The sequence below is a fragment of the Raphanus sativus genome, chromosome 9 (genome assembly GCF_000801105.2).
Source record: "Raphanus sativus cultivar WK10039 chromosome 9, ASM80110v3, whole genome shotgun sequence".
NCBI lineage: Eukaryota > Viridiplantae > Streptophyta > Magnoliopsida > Brassicales > Brassicaceae > Raphanus > Raphanus sativus.
Genome location: NC_079519.1, coordinates 5,718,873 through 5,738,823, shown reverse-complemented (window position 1 = coordinate 5,738,823; position 19,951 = coordinate 5,718,873). Strand labels below are relative to the sequence as shown.

General features: G+C 36.5%; 2 protein-coding genes across 2 annotated transcripts; both read left to right on the top strand.

Annotated features, from left to right (window-relative positions):
* Nucleotides 1-2,203: 2,203 nt before the first annotated feature.
* Nucleotides 2,204-6,316, top strand: LOC108853864 (probable LRR receptor-like serine/threonine-protein kinase At5g59680). The gene is made up of 13 exons (XM_018627314.2): nt 2,204-2,311; nt 2,454-2,982; nt 3,199-3,677; nt 3,785-3,929; nt 4,036-4,107; nt 4,212-4,283; nt 4,350-4,418; nt 4,510-4,673; nt 4,781-5,001; nt 5,107-5,233; nt 5,308-5,373; nt 5,465-5,654; nt 5,755-6,316. The coding sequence occupies exons 1-13, from the start codon at nt 2,230-2,232 to the stop codon at nt 6,098-6,100; spliced, it is 2,562 nt and encodes an 853-aa protein (XP_018482816.1). The 5' UTR covers nt 2,204-2,229; the 3' UTR covers nt 6,101-6,316.
* Nucleotides 6,317-14,496: 8,180 nt separating this feature from the next.
* On the top strand, nt 14,497-18,435 carry LOC108850106 (uncharacterized). Its single transcript, XM_056994675.1, has one exon. It carries the CDS (start codon nt 14,497-14,499, stop codon nt 18,433-18,435), a length of 3,939 nt encoding a protein of 1,312 aa, XP_056850655.1.
* Nucleotides 18,436-19,951: the final 1,516 nt, after the last annotated feature.

The window sequence follows — 19,951 nt, the reverse complement described above, 5'->3', positions numbered from 1 at the left end:
CTCTTTGTTTCCAGACTCATGCTATTTTACCATGTACGCCGTGTAGATCGATAGGATGTCTCTTTTGGATCTGAAACGCATGCATATGAGGCTTATAATCACTCAATGTACGGCTGTACCTTCACCCAGGGGATTAAGTTATAAAAAAAATATTTTAGGGGTCAAAAAACTAAAATCTACTTGCCCATTTTTTTACCAAGAAAATTAGGAGTGGGTGTTCAGATACACATTCGAGTTCGGTTTGGATCTATTCGGGTTTCGGGTTTTCGGGGTCAAAGATTTTAGCCCCATTCCGGTATTTCTAATTTTCGGTTTGGGTTCGGTTCGGATCTTTACGGATTCGGTTCGGGTTCGGATAACCCATTTAAATTGTTTCTAAAATTTTAAAATTCATTATTATATACTTTATTTTTTTTAAAATCTATAACAAAAATTACATATTACATATAAATTTAAAAAACATATGTCAAAATACCTAAACTTAACATATAAATTGATTTTCTTTGAATATTTGGATAGAAAATCAATAGATATTTTAGTATTTTTGGTGTTTTAAGTATGCTTTTGCTATTTTAGACATATTTTCAAGTATTTTGGAAAACTTAAAAGTATGTTATATATTTTAGATGTTTTTACTATACATTATTTCTAAAAATAATTAATATATTTTTAGTTATATAAATTTATTTCGGATATATTCGGTTACCCGAAATACTTCGGTTCGGATCGGGTTTGGTTTCGGTTCTTTAAATACCAAAATTTCGAACCCGTTTTGATATTTAATCAATTTCGATTCGAATTCGGTGCTACTTTTTCGGATCGGGTTCAGTTCGGTTCTTCGGATTCTGATTTTTTGCCCAAGCCTAAAGAAAATTATAAACAGACGTATTGGAGGACGATGTCAAGTTCATTGCAATAGAATTACATATTTACTCTTTGTTTCCAGACTCATGATATTTTACCATGTACGCCGTGTAGATCGATAGGATGTCTCTTTTGGATCTGAAACGCATGCATATGAGGCTTATAATCACTCAATGTACAAATCCTAGTGTCATGCAGTGAATGTTGATAATAATCATCTTTGTAAAACCTACAGAAGTCACAAATTAGTGAGAGCTGTCCAACACACAAAAAATTCTTCATTAATTGTCTTAACTAATCGGTTTCTTTTCATGTGTTTACTCTTGAGTGTCACGTCATGAAAGATCATAAATCAAGTATTCTAGAAAATCAAAGGAAAAGAATGTGAATTGTGAGTTCTTATTCGATTATCTTTAACCCTAAATGATTCTCAAATTAGTGAGAAAGAATGGAATTACTCCAGGACTTGTCAACTGATTCTCCTTTGATGTAAAATTTTGTTCCGTAACGTGCTTCGGGGTCTGCTCCATATTCTCTTGGTAAGTTGGTGATAGTGATGTTGGTACATTGTTGTCCTCTTAACCCTTACCTTCTTCCCTGGGTGAAGCTGGCACAAGAAAACACATTTACATATTTTCAACATTGGCGTGAAAAGTCTTTCTTTTTAGTTTATGATTTGGGTTTGGGTGTTTATTCGCTACTCTTTTCGTTATTCTTGTTGCATTGTGGACAGTGCCGATCCTGAAATATTCATGGTTCAATACGAAATACAAAACTGAAATTCCTATATAATATATAAAAAATATGCCAATTAAAAATTTAAGTTTATAATAAAAAAATTAAAATGTCCTCAAAACTAAAAAAAAACTTACCAGTTCGTAAATATAGATTTTTTGTATTTTTTATGCAAAATCATCCATCAAACTTTCATAATTAAGGTTCTTGATCGTATTTTTTTCAGTCGACAACATATCCAAACCATTTAATCTTTTATGTTGTCGTTATAATTTTTTCCCATTTTTGCCTTTTAATCCATTCATATTTAATAACACAGAATACAAGAAGTTTAATTATCTTTGTATTTTAGTGATGTCCCACAACTTACACATAACAAATTGTCAAATTGATAAATTTTTAAGTAATAACAATTAAAAAAATAGGCCCTAAATTTTTTACAAAAATAGTAGGGCCCATACGTACGTATCATAATGTTTTCGTTCAAGTCCGGGCCTGATTGTGGAAACAAACTATTGACTTGTAAAAATTCAGTCTTTTCTTTGAGTGTACAAATTGGGTTTTGTTTATTTTTTTCACTATTTATCTCTCACTGGTTTTCTTTATTATTTCCTCGGGAGTTAATACAATATGGAGAGCTCTTTCTGGCTTCTGTTGGTGCTGATTGCAACGTTGGCCATCATGCATATTATTCAAGCTCAAGACCAAGAAGGTATCTTAGTTTTTCTATATACATCCTCCCATACTACAGTTTTTTTCTTTTGCTTGACGAAATCTTTTACAAACGGTTTGGTTTCTCAGAAGTGCACTGATTTTCTTATTGTTAGTCTTTAATGTCTGTTAACACTCAACAGGGTTCATCAGTTTGGATTGTGGGCTACCTGAGGACGAACTGTCTCCTTATACTGAGCCTTATACCAAGCTGAACTTCTCCTCGGACGTAACATTCATCCAGAGTGGGAAAACTGCTAAAATTCCGGTGGATGTACTGACGCCGTACACAACGATAAGATACTTTCCAGATGGAATACGGAACTGTTACAATCTGAATGTGCAGATGGGAGATAATTATTTGATTAGAGCTTCCTTTATATATGGAAATTACGATGGTCGTAACAGGATACCGTTTTTCGATATTTATCTTGGAGCTAATCTCTGGGCCACGATATTATATTTAGACGCACAGAACGGTAGACGGGTAGATATTTTACACATCCCAACATCAAACTTGTTGCAGATTTGTCTTGTTAAGACTGGTGAGACCACACCGCTAATATCGGCTCTGGAATTACGGCCCATGGGAAATGACTCTTACATCACTAAATCTGGCTCCCTTCAACTTGAATACTGCTATTATCTTAGCAAGTCAGGTTCTGATATACGGTAAGTCAATACTCTTTTTTGTGAATGAATGTTAAATTAGTTCAGATAAAAATCTTTTTTACAAAAATTGTAACTATGGTACTTTTTAACTCTCAAGAGCTGATTTTTATCGTTTAAGCTATGGATATTGGCTTGTCAAATTCAACTGAACATATTAATGAAACTGTTCCCTGACATAACTACTCTATTGCTAAAACAATCGTTCCCACCCTCCAGGTACTCAAGCGATATCTATGATCGCATATGGGTATCGTACTTTCAGACAGAGTATTGGACCCAGATTTCCACTGATCTCGACGTGGTCAGCTCCAACAAACATGCTATACCCAAAGATGTACTAAAAAATGCTGCCACTCCCACTAATGCCAGTGCGCCATTGACGATAAAATGGAGTCCAGATCACCCTGATGATCAATATTACTATTACGCACACTTTGCTGAGATCCAAGACTTGCAGGCAAATGAAACTAGGGAATTTAACGTGCTATGGAATGGAGTACATCAGTCTGGCCCATTCATTCCAAGAAAGCGAATCATAGATACTATCTTTAGCACGTTACCCCAACTTTGCGAGGGAGGGGAATGCAGTTTCCAGCTGATAAGAACCAAGAGATCAACTCTTCCACCTCTACTTAATGCTTTTGAATATTACAAAGTTGTTAAGTTTACACAAACTGAAACAGATGAAAGCGATGGTACGTGACTTTGTTATGCAAATAAGGTTTATGCTTTGTTATGTTAGTAAAAAGGTAAACCATAAATACATTAGAGTACTAAAGAGTTCAAAACTTTTTTATGTCAGTGCGTGCTATTAAAAGCATAGCAGCCACCTATGCAATGAATCGAATCAGCTGGCAAGGTGATCCATGCGTTCCTCAACAGTTCATGTGGGATGGTTTAAACTGTACCAGCACGGATATATCTGTACCACCAAGAATCACTACATTGTAAGTCATAAGTTCACTAGTACACTGTACACATTCACGCACACTCACTCTATCTTATTAAATGTGATCTCAACACTTTTGAATGTGATTTTGAACATTATACTAGAAACTTGTCTTCATGTGATTTAACCGGAAGTATAGCCGATGCCATTCGAAATCTTACGCAACTAGAAACAATGTAAGTATTAATATTGTTAATTAAAGGCTAGAAATTGGTACGATATGGATTGGAATAAATTTGACCAACCTTCATTTTTTTTTGTTCTCTATTCCAAACATTAGAGACTTGTCGAATAATAATTTGACTGGACGGGTGCCGGACTTTCTAGGCAACATGAAATTGTTGTCAGTCATGTACGTTTCTCTCAGCACATTTTTCATGCTTATCAAATCCCACCTCAGATCATGGTTTTTTAACAGAAACTTAACCGGGAACAATCTCGATGGTTCAATTCCGCAAGCTCTTCAAAGGGAAGGACTAAAGCTATTGTAAGAAACTCTCCACATAGAATTGTGAACTTTTCTCGGTTGTTATCCATAGTGTTTTGTCCATTTACTGATGTCCCTTATCTTCTCTTAGCGTTGAAGGAAATCCAAGGCTTTGTTTCTCTGATTCATGTATAAAGCCACATAAGAAAAAAATAGTCGTACCAGTTGTTGCATCAGTTGCTTCTGCAGCCATTGTCATTGCTATATTGGTTCTTTTCTTTGTACTCAGAAATAAAAAGTCAACAATTTTACAAGGTATTTGTGCAACAGACGTCAACTAAGAATACCGTTGCTCTGTTGCATTAGAAGAAGAGAAATAAAAATGTATATATATGATAACATCCTTATTCTGATGTATATAGGTCAACCGAGGAAGTCAAGGATGAAGCTCAAGTTTGCTAATAAAAACAGCAGAAGATTCACATATTCAGAGGTCATACAAATGACAAACAACTTCCAAAGAGTTTTAGGTAAAGGAGGATGCGGCATGGTGTATCATGGTACTGTAAACGGTTCTGATCAGGTGGCTGTTAAAGTATTCTCTCAATCTTCAGCTCAAGGTTATAAAGAATTCAAAGCAGAGGTATTAATAGCTAGTTCTGAAAAGTTCCCATCTAAACAATGATGTGTTTCTAGTATCACCAATGGTTTTGCCTTTAAAGTTTTTCTTGACATGAGTCTACCTTAGGTTGATCTTCTTGTGAGAGTTCATCATACAAATTTGGTGATCCTCGTTGGGTATTGCTATGAAGGCGATCACTTGGCCCTCGTTTATGAGTTTCTTCCCAATGGAGACTTGAAACAACATTTGTCAGGTTATACTTTATAAATATTTCACGTGTATCATGAACTCATGAAACATGAATGGATATAATGATCGAATATACAGGAAAAAGAGGTAGACCCATCATCAACTGGAGTGTCAGACTACAAATAGCTCTGGATACAGCACTAGGTTCGTACTAAGTTAAAAATAATTGTAGGGAAAGATAGTATTGTTACAACTTGTGTTACAGCAACCAGTTGATAATAATTCCATTTCATAGGATTGGAGTACTTGCATATTGGATGCACACCACCAATGGTTCATAGAGATGTCAAAACGGCCAACATATTGTTGGATGAGAATTTCAAGGCCAAACTAGCTGATTTTGGGCTCTCGAGATCTTTCCAATGTAGAGGTGAATCTCAAGAGCCAACTGTGATTGCTGGTACTATTGGATACCTTGATCCCGAGTAAGCATCCTATATTTTTCACATACACACACATGTTGCTTGGAATCATTATATTCCTTCATCAGTTGTTACAGAGTCGTACCATCTCCTTGTCTTGCAGATATTACCGTACAGGTCGGTTGGCTGAGAAGAGTGATGTCTATAGTTACGGGGTCGTTTTATTGGAGATGATCACAAACCAACCCGTTATCTCTAAAGAGTGTAACATAGCAGAATGGGTTGGCTCTACGCTTAACCAAAGTGATATAACTGAGGTCATGGATCCAAACCTTGGTGGGGTTTATGAAACTAATTCTGCGTGGAGAGCTCTTGAGTTGGCAATGTCATGCGCTGATCCTATTTCCTCAAAACGACCAACCATGTCTCAGGTTATCATCGAGCTAAAAGAGTGTATTGCTTGTGAAAACACAAGGATGAATATCAATCAAGGCTTGGAGTCTCAATAAATGAATATTAGCTTCAGTAGTTCCTGGGCCATATAGTTTAGAGTGTTGTCAATTTTCCGTACCAATATAGCCAAAGAGTGTTGATTAAAATTATCATGGTTTTGATAAGATAACACTTTACTTTTCCTTTTATCATTAATAGATAGTAATATGCGCCATGCACGTAGTGAAATAACTAATTAGATTATTTATTTTAAATTGTATCTTATATTATGACTATCATTATAGAAGAATATTTATGTTATGGCTATGATTATTAGGGTGTCTCGATCTTAACCCTCTCAACTATAATACCGGGACTTAGACCACCAAGATGCAACCCAACGACGTCTTATTGCGTACAAGCCAGTGGAATATAACTGACGGTCCTATACCTAGCCTTATACCTCACCGCCCTAGGAACCGGAGGCGTGAAGGCAAGTGTCTCCGGTTTTGGGTCAGACCAATTGGATGAGATCGAACCTATACTTAGCCCATACTTAATGGACTTACGAATTAAGATATTCTTGTTAGACTTTGTCTCCTCTTATTCTTTAACGTACTGGCAGGGCCTGCTCCATATTTTCGATGAGTGAGTTTACTAAAATTTCATATATTTACTAGATTAATGGAATTAGCATTATAAAATCCTTATTATCTAGAGAAACGGAAATAACAGAGGCCCTAATTTTAAAATATTTAGTTTAGTAAAATTTCATATACTGCCTAGATCAATGAAATTAGCATTATAAAATCTTCTTTATCTTGAAAAACAGAGACTACAAAGGTTCTAAACTCTTTGACCATCGTCTTATGTCAGTGCTCGATGAAACTATACACTAAAACCAGATTTTCATATTTTTGAATTTTTTTTCAAAATCCGTGGGGTAACCCCTTCAAAAATATTGAGTTTTCGTTAAATGCTCTATATACTGAAGTTTATACTCTTCACTTTAGTTTAAAATTTTCAAACCACATTCTACATTTTAATTAATGTATTCTAAAAATATATTTAGTGGTATATAGGAATCATTCTAATTTTTAATATTTAATTTACTAAAATTTCATATATTGACAAGATTAGTGGAATTAACATTATAAAATCTTCATTATCTAGAGAAACGGATATAACAGTGGTTCTAAACTCTTTGAACATCATCTTATATTAGTGCTCGATGAAACTATAAACTAAAACCAGATTTTCTTATTTTTGAAAATTTTCCAAAATCCGTGGGCTAATAACCCCTTTTAAAATAACGAGTTTTCAGAAAAACTCTATATACTGAAGTTTATACTCTTCACTTTTGTTTAAAAATTTCAAACCATATTCAACATATGAATTAATGTATTCTAAACTATCTTTCATGGTATATTGGAATCATTCTAATTTTTTAAAATTTAATTTTCTAAAATTCAATATACTGGCTAGATTAGTGGAATTAACATTATAAAATCTTCATTATCTAGGAAGACGGAGACAACAGATGTTTTAAACTCTTTGACCATCATCTTATGTTAGTGCTCGATGAAACTATACACTAAAACCATATTTTCATATTTTTGAATTTTTCCAAAATCCGTAGGTTAACCCCTTCTAAAATAATGGGTTTTCGGTAAATGCTCTATATACTGAAGTTTATACTCTTCACTTTTGTTTTAAAATTTCAAATCATATTGGACATTTGAATTAATGTATTCTAAACTATCTTTCATGGTATATTAGAATAATTCTAATTTTTTAATATTGAGTTTGGTAAAATTTCATATACTGCCTAAATTAGTGGAATTACCATTATAAAATCTTCATTATCTTGAAAAAACGGAGACAACAGATGTTCTAAACTCTTTGACCATTATCTTATGTTAGTGCTTTGTGAAAATATAAACTAAAACCAGATTTTCATATTTTTGAAACTTTTCTAAAATCCGTGGCTGTGAAAATATAAACTAAAACCAGATTTTCATATTTTTGAAACTTTTCCAAAATCCGTGGGTTAACCCCTTCTGAAATAAAGGGTTTTCGGTAAATGCTCTTTATACTGAAGCTTATACTCTTCACTTTAGTTTAAAAATTTCAAACAACATTCTACATTTGAATTAATGTATTCTAAACTATCTTTCATGGTATATTGGAATCATTCTAATTTTTTAATATTTTGTTTACTAAAATTCCATATACTGCTTAGATTAGTGGAATTAGCATTATAAAATCTTCATTATCTAGATAAACGGAGACTACAGAGGTTCTAAACTCTTTGACCATCGTATTATGTCAGTGCTCGATGAAACTATACACTAAAACCAGATTTTCATATTTTTTGATTTTTTTTTCAAAATCCGTGGGGTAACCCCTTCAAAAATATTGAGTTTTCGGTAAATGCTCTATATACTGAAGTTTATATTCTTGACGTTAGTTTAAAAATTTCAAACCACTTTCTACATTTTAATTAATGTATTCTAAAAATATATTTAATGGTATATATGAATCATTCTAATTTTTTAATATTTAGTTTACTAAAATTCATATACTGACAAGATTAGTGGAATTAGCATTACAAAATCTTCATTATCTAGAGAAACGAAGACAACAGAGGTTCTAAAATATTTGACCATCATCTTTTATTAGTGCTCGATTAAACTATAAACTAAAACCAGATTTTCATATCTTTGAAAATTTTCCAAAATCCGTGGGCTAACCCCTTCTAAAATAATGAGTTTCGGTAAAAGCTCTATATACTGAAGTTTATACTCTTCACTTTTGTTTAAAAGTTTCAAACCGTATTCGACATTTGAATTAATGTATTCTAAACTATCTTTCATGGTATATTGGAATCATTCTAAGTTTTTAATATTTAGTTTATTAAAATTTTATATACTGCCTAGATTAGTGGAATTAGCATTATAAAATCTTTATTATGTAGAGAAACGGAGACAACAGAGATTCTAAACTCTTTGACCATTATCTTATGTTAGTGCTCGATGAAACTATACACTAAAACCAGATTTTGATATTTTTGAAATTTTTCCAAAATCCGTGTGTTAACTCCTTCTAAAATAATGAGTTTTCGGTAAACGCTTATATACTGAAGTTTATACTCTTCACTTTTGTTTAAAAATTTCAAACCACGTCCGACATTTGAATTAATGTATTCTAAACTATCTTTCATGGTATATATGAATCATTCTACTTTTTTAATATTTAGTTTACTAAAATTTCATATACTGCCTAGATCAATAAAATTAGATTTATAAAATCTTCATTATCAAGAGAAACGGAGACTACAAAGGTTCTAAACTCTCTGACCATCATCTTACGTCAGTGTTCGATGAAACAATACACAAAAACCAGATTTTCATATTTTTGAATTTTTTTTCAAATCCGTGGGTTAACACCCTTTGAAAAATATTGAGTTTTCGGAAACTGAATTTTATATTCTTCACTTTAGTTTAAAAATTTCAAACCACATTCTACTTTTGAATTAATGTATTCTAAACTATCTTTCATGGTATATAGGAATTTTTCTAATTTTTAAATATTTAGTTTACTAAAATTTTATATACTAGTTACATTAGTGGAATTAATATTATAAAATTTTCATTATCTAGGGAAACGGAGACAACAGAGGTTCTAAACTCTTTGACCATCCTCTTATGTTCGTGCTCGATGAAACTACACACTAAAACCAGATTTTTCATATTGTTGAATTTCTTCCAAAATCCGTAGGTTAACCCTTTCTAAAATAGTGGATTTTCGGTAAATGCTCTATATACTGAAGTTTATACTCTTCACTTTTGTTTAAAAATTTCAAACCATATTCAACATATGAATTAATGTATTTTAAACTATCTTTCATGGTATATTAGAATCATTCTAATTTTTTAAAATTTAATTTTCTAAAATTCAATATACTGGCTAGATTAGTGGAATTAACATTATAAAATCTTCATTATCTAGGAAGACGGAGACAACAGATGTTTTAAACTCTTTGACCATCATCTTATGTTAGTGCTCGATGAAACTATACACTAAAACTATATTTTCATATTTTTGAATTTTTCCAAAATCCGTAGGTTAACCCCTTCTAAAATAATGGGTTTTCGGTAAATGCTCTATATACTGAAGTTTATACTCTTCACTTTTGTTTTAAAATTTCAAATCATATTGGACATTTGAATTAATGTATTCTAAACTATCTTTCATGGTATATTGGAATCATTCTAATTTTTTAATATTTAGTTTAGTAAAATTTCATATACTGCCTAGATTAGTGGAATTACCATTATAAAATCTTCATTATCTTGAAAAACGGAGACAACAGAGGTTCTAAACTCTTTGACCATTATCTTATGTTAGTGCTTTATGAAAATATAAACTAAAACCAGATTTTCATATTTTTGAAACTATTCCAAAATCCGTGGGTTAACCCCTTCTGAAATAAAGAGTTTTCGGTAAATGCTCTTTATACTGAAGCTTATACTCTTCACTTTAGTTTAAAAATTTCAAACAACATTCTACATTTGAATTAATGTATTCTAAACTATCTTTCATGGTATATTGGAATCATTCTAATTTTTTAATATTTTGTTTACGAAAATTCCATATACTGCTTAGATTAGTGGAATTAGCATTATAAAATCTTCATTATCTAGATAAACGGAGACTACAGAGGTTCTAAACTCTTTGACCATCGTATTATGTCAGTGCTCGATGAAACTATAACACTAAAACCAGATTTTCATATTTTTTGAATTTTTTTCAAAATCCGTGGGGTAACTCCTTCAAAAATATTGAGTTTTCGGTAAAAGCTCTATGTACTGAAGTTTATACTCTTCACTTTTGTTTAAAAATTTCAAACCGTATTCGACATTTGAATTAATTTATTCTAAACTATCTTTCATGGTATATTAGAATCATTCTAAGTTTTTAATATTTAGTTTATTAAAATTTCATATACTTCCTAGATTAGTGTAATTAGCATTATAAAATCTTTATTATCTAGAGAAACAGAGACAACAGAGATTCTAAACTCTTTGACCATTATCTTATGTTAGTGCTCGATGAAACTATACACTAAAACCAGATTTTGATATTTTTGATTTTTTTCCAAAATCCGTGTGTTAACTCCATCTAAAATAATGAGTTTTCGGTAAATGCCTATATACTGAAGTTTATACCTTCACTTTTGTTTAAAAATTTCAAACCACGTCCGACATTTGAATTAATGTATTCTAAACTATCTTTCATGGTATATATGAATCATTCTAATTTTTTAGTATTTAGTTTACTAAAATTTCATATACTGCCTAGATCAATAAAATTAGCATTATAAAATCTTCATTATCAAGAGAAACGGAGACTACAAAGGTTCTAAACTCTCTGACCATCATCTTATGTCAGTTTTCGATGAAACAATACACTAAAACCAGATTTTCATATTTTTGAATTTTTTTTTCAAATCCGTGGGTTAACACTCCTTGAAAAATATTGAGTTTTCGGAAACTGAATTTTATATTCTTCACTTTAGTTTAAAAATTTCAAACCACATTCTACTTCTGAATTAATGTATTCTAAACTATCTTTCATGGTATATAGGAATTTTTCTAATTTTTAAATATTTAGTTTACTAAAATTTCATATACTAGTTAGATTAGTGGAATTAATATTATAAAATTTTCATTATCTAGGGAAACGGAGACAACAGAGGTTCTATACTCTTTGACTATCCTCTTATATTAGTGCTCGATGAAACTAAACACTATAACCAGATTTTCATATTTTTGAATTTCTTCCAAAATCCGTATGTTAACCCTTTCTAAAATAGTGGATTTTCGGTAAATGCTCTATATACTGAAGTTTATACTCTTCACTTTTATTTAAAAATTTCAAACCATATTCAACATATGAAATAATGTATTCTAAACTATATTTCATGGGAACCTTCACCATTCCATAATCTGTAGCATCACCACAACTCTTGAGAAGATTCAGAGGTTTCTCTGTACTCTCTAGACCTTTTAAGACTGTTTGAAATTTGTCTCTGGGGATTCCTGGAACTTTTTCACTTAAAATCCCTCTTCACTATCAACTAATCAATCACCGAGCTACAGAGGCACATACATCTCACTTTCACCGGAAGCAAAGCTACCCTGTAACCCTAGGTCGGTCTCAAAGGGTCTCCTCTAAGCAATAGACTACCTGATACGGTTCATTGAACCCTACTCTCATCCTGCAATCTGCTACACTTGCCTACTCTAATGGCCCATCGACGTATCTCCTCTGCGGAAAAAGGGAAGGCAATTGACCTCGGAATCCAGCAACCGGCTCGCGCTGCTCGAGTCAAAGCCCCCCTCCCTGACAACTCTGAACTGCTCCGCAAGCACTCCTTGACCCTCATAGGGAGAGTAACAAACAAATCGGTCCAAAAAGTCTGGTCTCTTATTCCCTTCTTCACTGAGCATTGGAAAACAGAGTTTAAACCGATAGGAGCGGACTTGGGAGATGGACGCTTTCAGTTCCAATTTGAACTTGAGTCGGATCTGCTAGCCGTTCTGGAGCAGCGCCCATACCATTATGCGAGATGGATGGTCATAATTCAACGTTGGGAGCCCACTATAGCCCCGACATTCCCTTCCTTAATTCCTTTTTGGATCAAAGTACAAGGTTTGCCAGTCCATCTTTGGACCGAACCCATCATCAAAGTTATTGGTGAGGACATTGGCATCTATGAGAAAGCTGATATCACCGCTCTGCAAGCCCGAATGAGAGTTCATGTTGACGGGCTATTACCCCTAATCAAACACTCAGTTGTGGAATTTCCAAATGGAGACGAGGTGCCTGCAACTCTGGTGTATGAAAGATTGGACAAGCATTGCACTAAATGCTTGAAACTTGACCATGAGCTTAAAGAATGTCTAGTGGCTAGGGCTGAAGCTAAAGCTGCTAAAGCAGCACAGGAGGAAGAAAGAGGCTCGATCATCCCCCAGAGGGAGAATGAAGCTAACCTGAGTAGAGAAATGTCACTTGCTTCTGTGAGAGTGGAACCAAACAACAGAGCAAGGGAGCATAGCAAGGAAGCACCTTTCAAAATTGGCGCCTCTCATCACAGCACCGTAAGCGGACGGGAACATGTACTGCAGCACACAAAAGCTCTTAAGCACAGAGAGTACAAACCCCCCTCCAAGAATTGGGACGAAAGAAGCTCGCACCGACGCTCCAGCCAAGCTATAGAACGCACCCGAAGGGAATATGCAACCTCTAACCGTTCCTATCGAGAGGCTACAGATCATAGACCACTACCAGGGCCACCAAAACGAAGCTACTATCGCGAAGTACACCGTGATCCCACAGGAACTAGAGACAGCACTTCTAGCTCTGCAAAAATCACCTCCAGATCAAAAGAACGGGGGATTCCCCAGGAAAAAGAGAAGTATCCTGCTTCCTTTCCACCTGAGATCTTGGAAGAAGCTCGCGGAGAGGCGCGAAATGCTATGTTACAGTACACAAAATGTGCTGAACCAAGTGAACGGGAGGCTAGAGTTGAACGATTGAGACAAGCGGAAGAAAGCGGCCAGCTAGAAACTACTGCTCTACGAATAGCCCGCCGAACTCTCAATGACAATGAGGAGCTACAAATCCCTGAATTATGCACATCTCCTGCTGAACACCGCAGCTTACCTATTCGTAAGGGCTCCCGTAACACTGAAAGGGAGATTGACGAACATCACTCCGGCCTAAGTGAACGGATACCAACCTCTCTCCGCTTGGGCCCATCCCCTGCAGTCATGAACATGGAGGATTCTCCAGGTGCTCAAAGTAATGACAGACTACCAGCAGTACAGAGGCTAGGCCCAATTCAACGAGAATCTGTAACAGGGGAGATTTCCCCTTTACACCAAAGCACTGAGAGAGTACCAGCCACCCTCCGGTTGGGTCCGGTTTTGCGTGATAGTGATACAGAGGAAGCACAATTGGAACAGAGAGCTCCCAAAAGAAAGCCAGGTCGCCCCCTAGGAAGTAAAAATGCTGCTAAGAGTACTAAGGTCTCTTCCAGGAAACCCGCCTCCCCTAAGACTGGCCCAAGTAGAAGGAAGGTGGCTCATCCAAAAGCCTCTCCCATCCGACGAAAAGTTCCTTCAGAAGTGAATATTAGGAGCAAGACATCGAAAGCAACCAAAACCAACAGAGGGGAGACGTCTAGAGCTGGACACAGACAGGACCGCTCGAATTCAGCATCAGAGAATGCTCCAATCATCAATATGATTCCGAGGTCTACTAAGCGCCGGGTGGATTTTCGGACTCCACCCCTCCCCGCTCCTTAGCTATAGTTAGCTGGAACTGTCAGGGGTTGGGGAATCCCCGAACAGTTCGACGGCTAGGAGATATATCTAAAAAGTATGATCCAGATATTATCTTCATTATGGAGTCCAAAAATCCCGACGACGTGGTGCGCAAGAAGCTCAAACATCTACTGACGCGATATGATAGCCATTATCTAGTCTCTCCGACAGGACATGGCGCGGGGGGTTTGGGTCTGTTCTGGAAACAGGAACTAGACCTTCAAATCTTAGACTCAAACTCTCATGTAATTGATACTCTCATATCTTTTGAAGGAAAAAGTTTTTTCTCCTCCTTTGTTCATGCTAGCACTGATCGAAACCAGAGGAATCTCTTATGGGACAGTTTGTTAGCCAAAGCTAACGGGCGCGAGGACCCATGGTTCGTAACCGGCGACTTTAATGATCTGATTTGTGGAGAGGAAAAGGATGGTGGCCCTGAAAGACCGGAAGGATCGTTCTCCGATCTCCGCACCTTTTTCTCAGAAGCTGATTTGTTTGACCTCCAGCACTCGGGAGATTTCTTGTCATGGAGAGGACAAAGAGGAGACCACCTGGTCCGCTGTAGGCTTGACAGAGCCGTATCAAACACACAATGGGCTGAGACTTTCCCTACTGCTCGCTGCGAGTATCTCGGTTTTGAAAGCTCGGATCACATGCCTATCATATCCTTTTTTGACAAAGGCAAACGTAGAAGGAGAGGCCTCTTCCGATATGACAGACGACTATGCAAAAATGAGGAAGCAAAGAAGGTCATCTCCAACTCCTGGAGTGCCGACAACGCCCAAACTGTCAGCGAGAAGCTCTCCTCTGCTCGGAGCGCTATCTCTGCATGGAATAAAACTCAGCACCGCAATAGCCAACGTGTCATAGAGCAAAAGAAATGGGAACTTAACAAAGCGTTATCTAGTCCAGCTAATGACACAGCCCTAATCCAAAACATCTCTGAAGCTCTCAATGCAGCTTATTTAGCAGAGGAAGAATATTGGAGGCAAAGGAGCCGCTTGCTTTGGTTGAAGCTCGGAGACCGAAACACCGGCTATTTCCATGCAACTACGAAGAGTAGAAAACGAGCAAACGGCTTCTCGGTCCTGGAAAAGGAAAATGGTGAAATGGTGTATAAGGAAGAAGAGATCATCTATGTCATTGGGAATTATTTCCAGACGATGTTCTCATCACAACCAGGGGACCGAGAAGAAGTAGTTAGACAAGGCCTGCACCCCATTGTTTCGGATGCAGAAAACACCTCCCTCACAGCCATTCCAACAGAGAAAGAAATCAAGGAAGCTGCATTCTCGATTCACGCGGATAAGGCACCGGGGCCCGATGGGTTCTCAGCGGGTTTCTTCCACACCCATTGGGAGGAGATAAGTCAGGATATAGTGCGTGAGGTGCAAGGATTCTTTGCGGGTGAATCACTACCGGAGGGGATTAATGACACGCATATACGTCTTATTCCGAAGATTTCCCTGCCGCAGAAAGTATCCGATTACAGGCCGATTGCCCTCTGCAATGTCTACTACAAAATCTACTCCAAGATTCTCACAAGACGACTCCAACCGCTGATGGAAAAGCTTATTTCTGAGAATCAATCCGCCTTTGTCCCGGGACGTGCGATCGGCGATAATATATTGATCACCCATGAGGTCCTTCATTATCTCAAAACCTCTAAGGCGGAGCAGAGATGTGCAATGGCGGTTAAGACGGACATGAGTAAAGCTTACGACCGACTCGAATGGGAGTTTATCTCGCTAGTGCTGCTTCGGTTGGGATTCCACCGAGACGTGGTTAGATGTATAATGCAGTGTATCACATCAGTTACATACTCCTTCCTCATTAACGGCTTGCCTAGAGGGATGGTAGTACCGAGCCGGGGTATCCGTCAAGGAGATCCCCTTTCTCCCTACATATTTATAATGTGTAGTGAAGTTCTCTCGGGATTATGTAACCGAGCGCAAGAAGAAGGGTCACTCCAAGGTCTTCGAGTGGCTAGAGGTAGTCCCCGACTAACTCACCTGTTCTTCGCGGACGATACAATGTTCTTCCTCCAAGCTGATAAGGAGAATTGTGCATCTCTTCAGACCATCTTACGTAAGTACGAGCAAGCTTCTGGCCAGTCGATTAGCAAGGCAAAGTCAGCCATCACGTTTTCCCGTAAAACTCCGGCGTCCTTAAAAGTGATGATCAAGAACGAGCTGCAAATAGAGAACGAGGGAGGAAATGGCAAATATCTAGGCTTACCGGAACACTTCGGCCGGAGAAAAAGAGATCTTTTTTCATCCGTTGTCGACCGTATAAAGCAGAAAGCACGAGGACGATCAAACAGATATCTCTCCGCTGCTGGGAAATTAGTGCTTCTGCAAAGTGTCCTTTCGGCCATCCCCTCGTATTCCATGTCTTCTTTTATGCTCCCAGTGTCGCTCTGTAAACGGATTCAATCTGCGGTGACTAGGTACTGGTGGGATAACGATGAAAACTCCAGAAAGATGGCATGGATCTCCTGGGAACACATGGCGAAACCAAAGGCAATAGGTGGGCTAGGCTTTCGAGATTTCCAAAACTTCAATATCTCGCTACTGGCGAAGATAGGATGGAGGCTTCTCCAGAACCCAAATAGCCTATTAGCCAGGACTCTCTTTGGGAAGTATTGCTCTGACAGCAACGTTCTCTCCGTCTCCGTAACATCGTCTTGCTCCCATGGATGGAGAAGCATTTTATTGGGGAGGGACTTGCTTATAAAGAACCTAGGTTGGACGATAGGGAATGGAACATCAGTGAACGTCTGGTCGGACCCTTGGCTCAGCTTAACCTCCCAACTCCTGCCAATGGGACCGCCGAATGAATCGCAAAAGGAGCTCACAGTCTCTGAATTTATTGACCCTGTCACTCGAGCATGGGACATCCCGAAGATCCGACATGTCATCCCTGAGTATGAAGATAAGATCATGTGTATCTATCCAAGTTTGACCGGGGCTCCGGATAAACTAATCTGGTTAGGTACTAAGTCCGGAGAATATTCGACGAAATCTGGTTACTTCTTTGCTGTTGATGATGCTGAAAACAGAGAACTTCTGCAACTCCAAGGCCCCAAGTGGAAATCAAGTGTATGGAACCTAAGTTGTGCACCAAAGGTTAAAATTTTTTCATGGAAAGCCCTTAAGGGAGCTCTTCCCGTCGGAGAGAGGCTAGCACAACGACAGGTCCCTGCCGATCCGAGATGTAAACGCTGTGGCAGCTCTGAATCTATTATTCACCTATTATTCCAGTGCAGGTTTGCGCAACAAGTCTGGCAGCTTGCCCCTTTAGCGACGACCCTGGATGTCAGTGGAACATTAGATTTATTGGCTAGCTGGGATGAGCTCTGCTCCATCAATTGCCTTCCACCTGCAGGAGTTACATCGAGCGCTCTCGTTCCTTGGGTTTGTTGGAACATCTGGAAAGCCCGGAACAAGTTCGTCTTTGAAGGTCACTCTGCCTCACCGGAGGAAACCCTATCCACAGCTATTGCACTTGCACGAGAATGGAGCTTGGAAGTGAAAAAAGAATCTGCAATCGGAACCAAGAAAACCCCACAACAGGTCACCGCTCCACCAGGAACTATTGTTATACGATCAGATGCTGCGTGGTCCTCAGTTACACGCAATGCGGGATTGGGCTGGGTTGTTCTTACACCAGACGGTAGTCGCTCTTTCAGCTCACCAAGACACTCTGTTCTCTCACCCCTAGTGGCGGAGGGCTTGGCTCTTCGTGAGGCTGTTCGTACTAGTGCATCTCTTGGCTTGAAGAAAGTGAGCTTTGAATCTGATTCATCGCAACTTGTGCAGGCAATGAGGACGGAATCGCTCTCAAAAGAGCTCCTCATCTTGATGGCTGATATATTCTCTTTTGTTTCAGCTTTTGAATTTGTATGTTTCTCATGGATTCCCCGAGAAAGGAATTCCATTGCAGATAGTTTGGCAAAGGATGCATTGATTGTATCTGAACTCCAAGTGGTTGGTGATGACTTTATAGCTCCCAACTAATTCCCCTTTTTAATAGAAATGTGTTTCAAAAAAAAAAAAACTATATTTCATGGTATATTGGAATCATTCTAATTTTTTAAAATTTAATTTTCTAAAATTCAATATACTGAATAGATTAGTGGACTTAACATTATAAAATCTTCATTATCTAGGAAGACGGAGACAACAGATGTTTTAAACTCTTTGACCATCATATTTTGTTAGTGCTCAATGAAACTATACACTATAACCATATTTTCATATTTTTGAATTTTTCTAAAATCCGTAGGTTAACCCCTTCTAAAATAATGAGTTTTCGGTAAATGCTCTATATACTGAAGTTTATACACTTCACTTTTGTTTAAAAATTTCAAACCACATTCGAAATTTGAATTAATGTTTTCTAAACTATCTTTAATGGTATATTGGATTCATTCTAATTTTTTAATATTTAGTTTACAAAAATTTCATATACTGCATAGATTAGTGGAATTAGCATTATAAAATCTTCATTATCTAGAGAAACGGAGACAACATAGGTTCTAAACTCTTTGACCATTATCTTATGTTAGTGCTCGATGAAATTATACACTATAACCAGATTTTCATATTTTTGAAAATTTTCCAAAATCCGTGGGTTATACTGAAATAATGAGTTTTCGGTAAATGCCTATATATTGAAGTTTATACCCTTCACTTTTGTTTAAAAATTTCAAACCACGTTCGACATTTGAATTAATGTATTTCATATACTGCCTAGATCAATGGAATTAGCATTAAAAAATTTTCATTATCTAGAGAAACGGAGACTACAGAGGCTCTACACTATTTGACCATCGTCTTATGTCAGTGCTCGATAAAACTATACACTAAAACCAGATTTTCATATTTTTGAATTTTTTTCAAAATCCGTTGGGTAACCCCTTCAAAAATATTGAGTTTTCGGTAAATGCTCTATATACTGAAGTTTATACTCTTCACTTTAGTTTAAAAATTTCAAACCACATTTTACATTTTAATTAATGTATTCTAAACTATCTTTCATGGTATATAGGAATCTTTCTATTTTTTTAATATTTAGTTTACTAAAATTTCATATACTGGCTAGATTAGAGGAATTAACATTTTAAAATCTTCATTATCTAGGGAAACGGAGAAAACATAGGTTGTAAACTCTTTGACCATCATCTTATGTTAGTGCTCGATGAAAATATACACTAAAACCAGATTTTCATATTTTTGATTTTTTTCCAAAATCCATAGAAAACCCCTTCTAAAATAATGAGTTTTCGGTAAATGCTCTATATACTGAAGTTTATACTCTTCACTTTAGTTTAAAATTTTCAAACCACATTCGACATTTGAATTAAAGTATTCTAAACTATATTTCATGGTATATTGGAATCATTCTAATTTTTAATATTTATTTTACAAAAATTTCATATACTGCATAGATTAGTAAAATTAGCATTATAAAATCTTCATTATCTAGAGAAACGGAGACAACAGAGGTTCTAAACTATTTGACCATTATCTT

Bases quoted from the DNA above. Each gene is read 5' to 3' on its own strand.
- LOC108853864 (XM_018627314.2), top strand. From the start codon at position 2,230: ATGGAGAGCTCTTTCTGGCTTCTGTTGGTGCTGATTGCAACGTTGGCC. The intron at 4,108-4,211 runs GTAAGTATTAAT...TCCAAACATTAG, and splicing joins CTTACGCAACTAGAAACAAT to AGACTTGTCGAATAATAATT. The intron at 4,284-4,349 runs GTACGTTTCTCT...GTTTTTTAACAG, and splicing joins ATGAAATTGTTGTCAGTCAT to AAACTTAACCGGGAACAATC.
- LOC108850106 (XM_056994675.1), top strand. From the start codon at position 14,497: ATGGAGTCCAAAAATCCCGACGACGTGGTGCGCAAGAAGCTCAAACAT.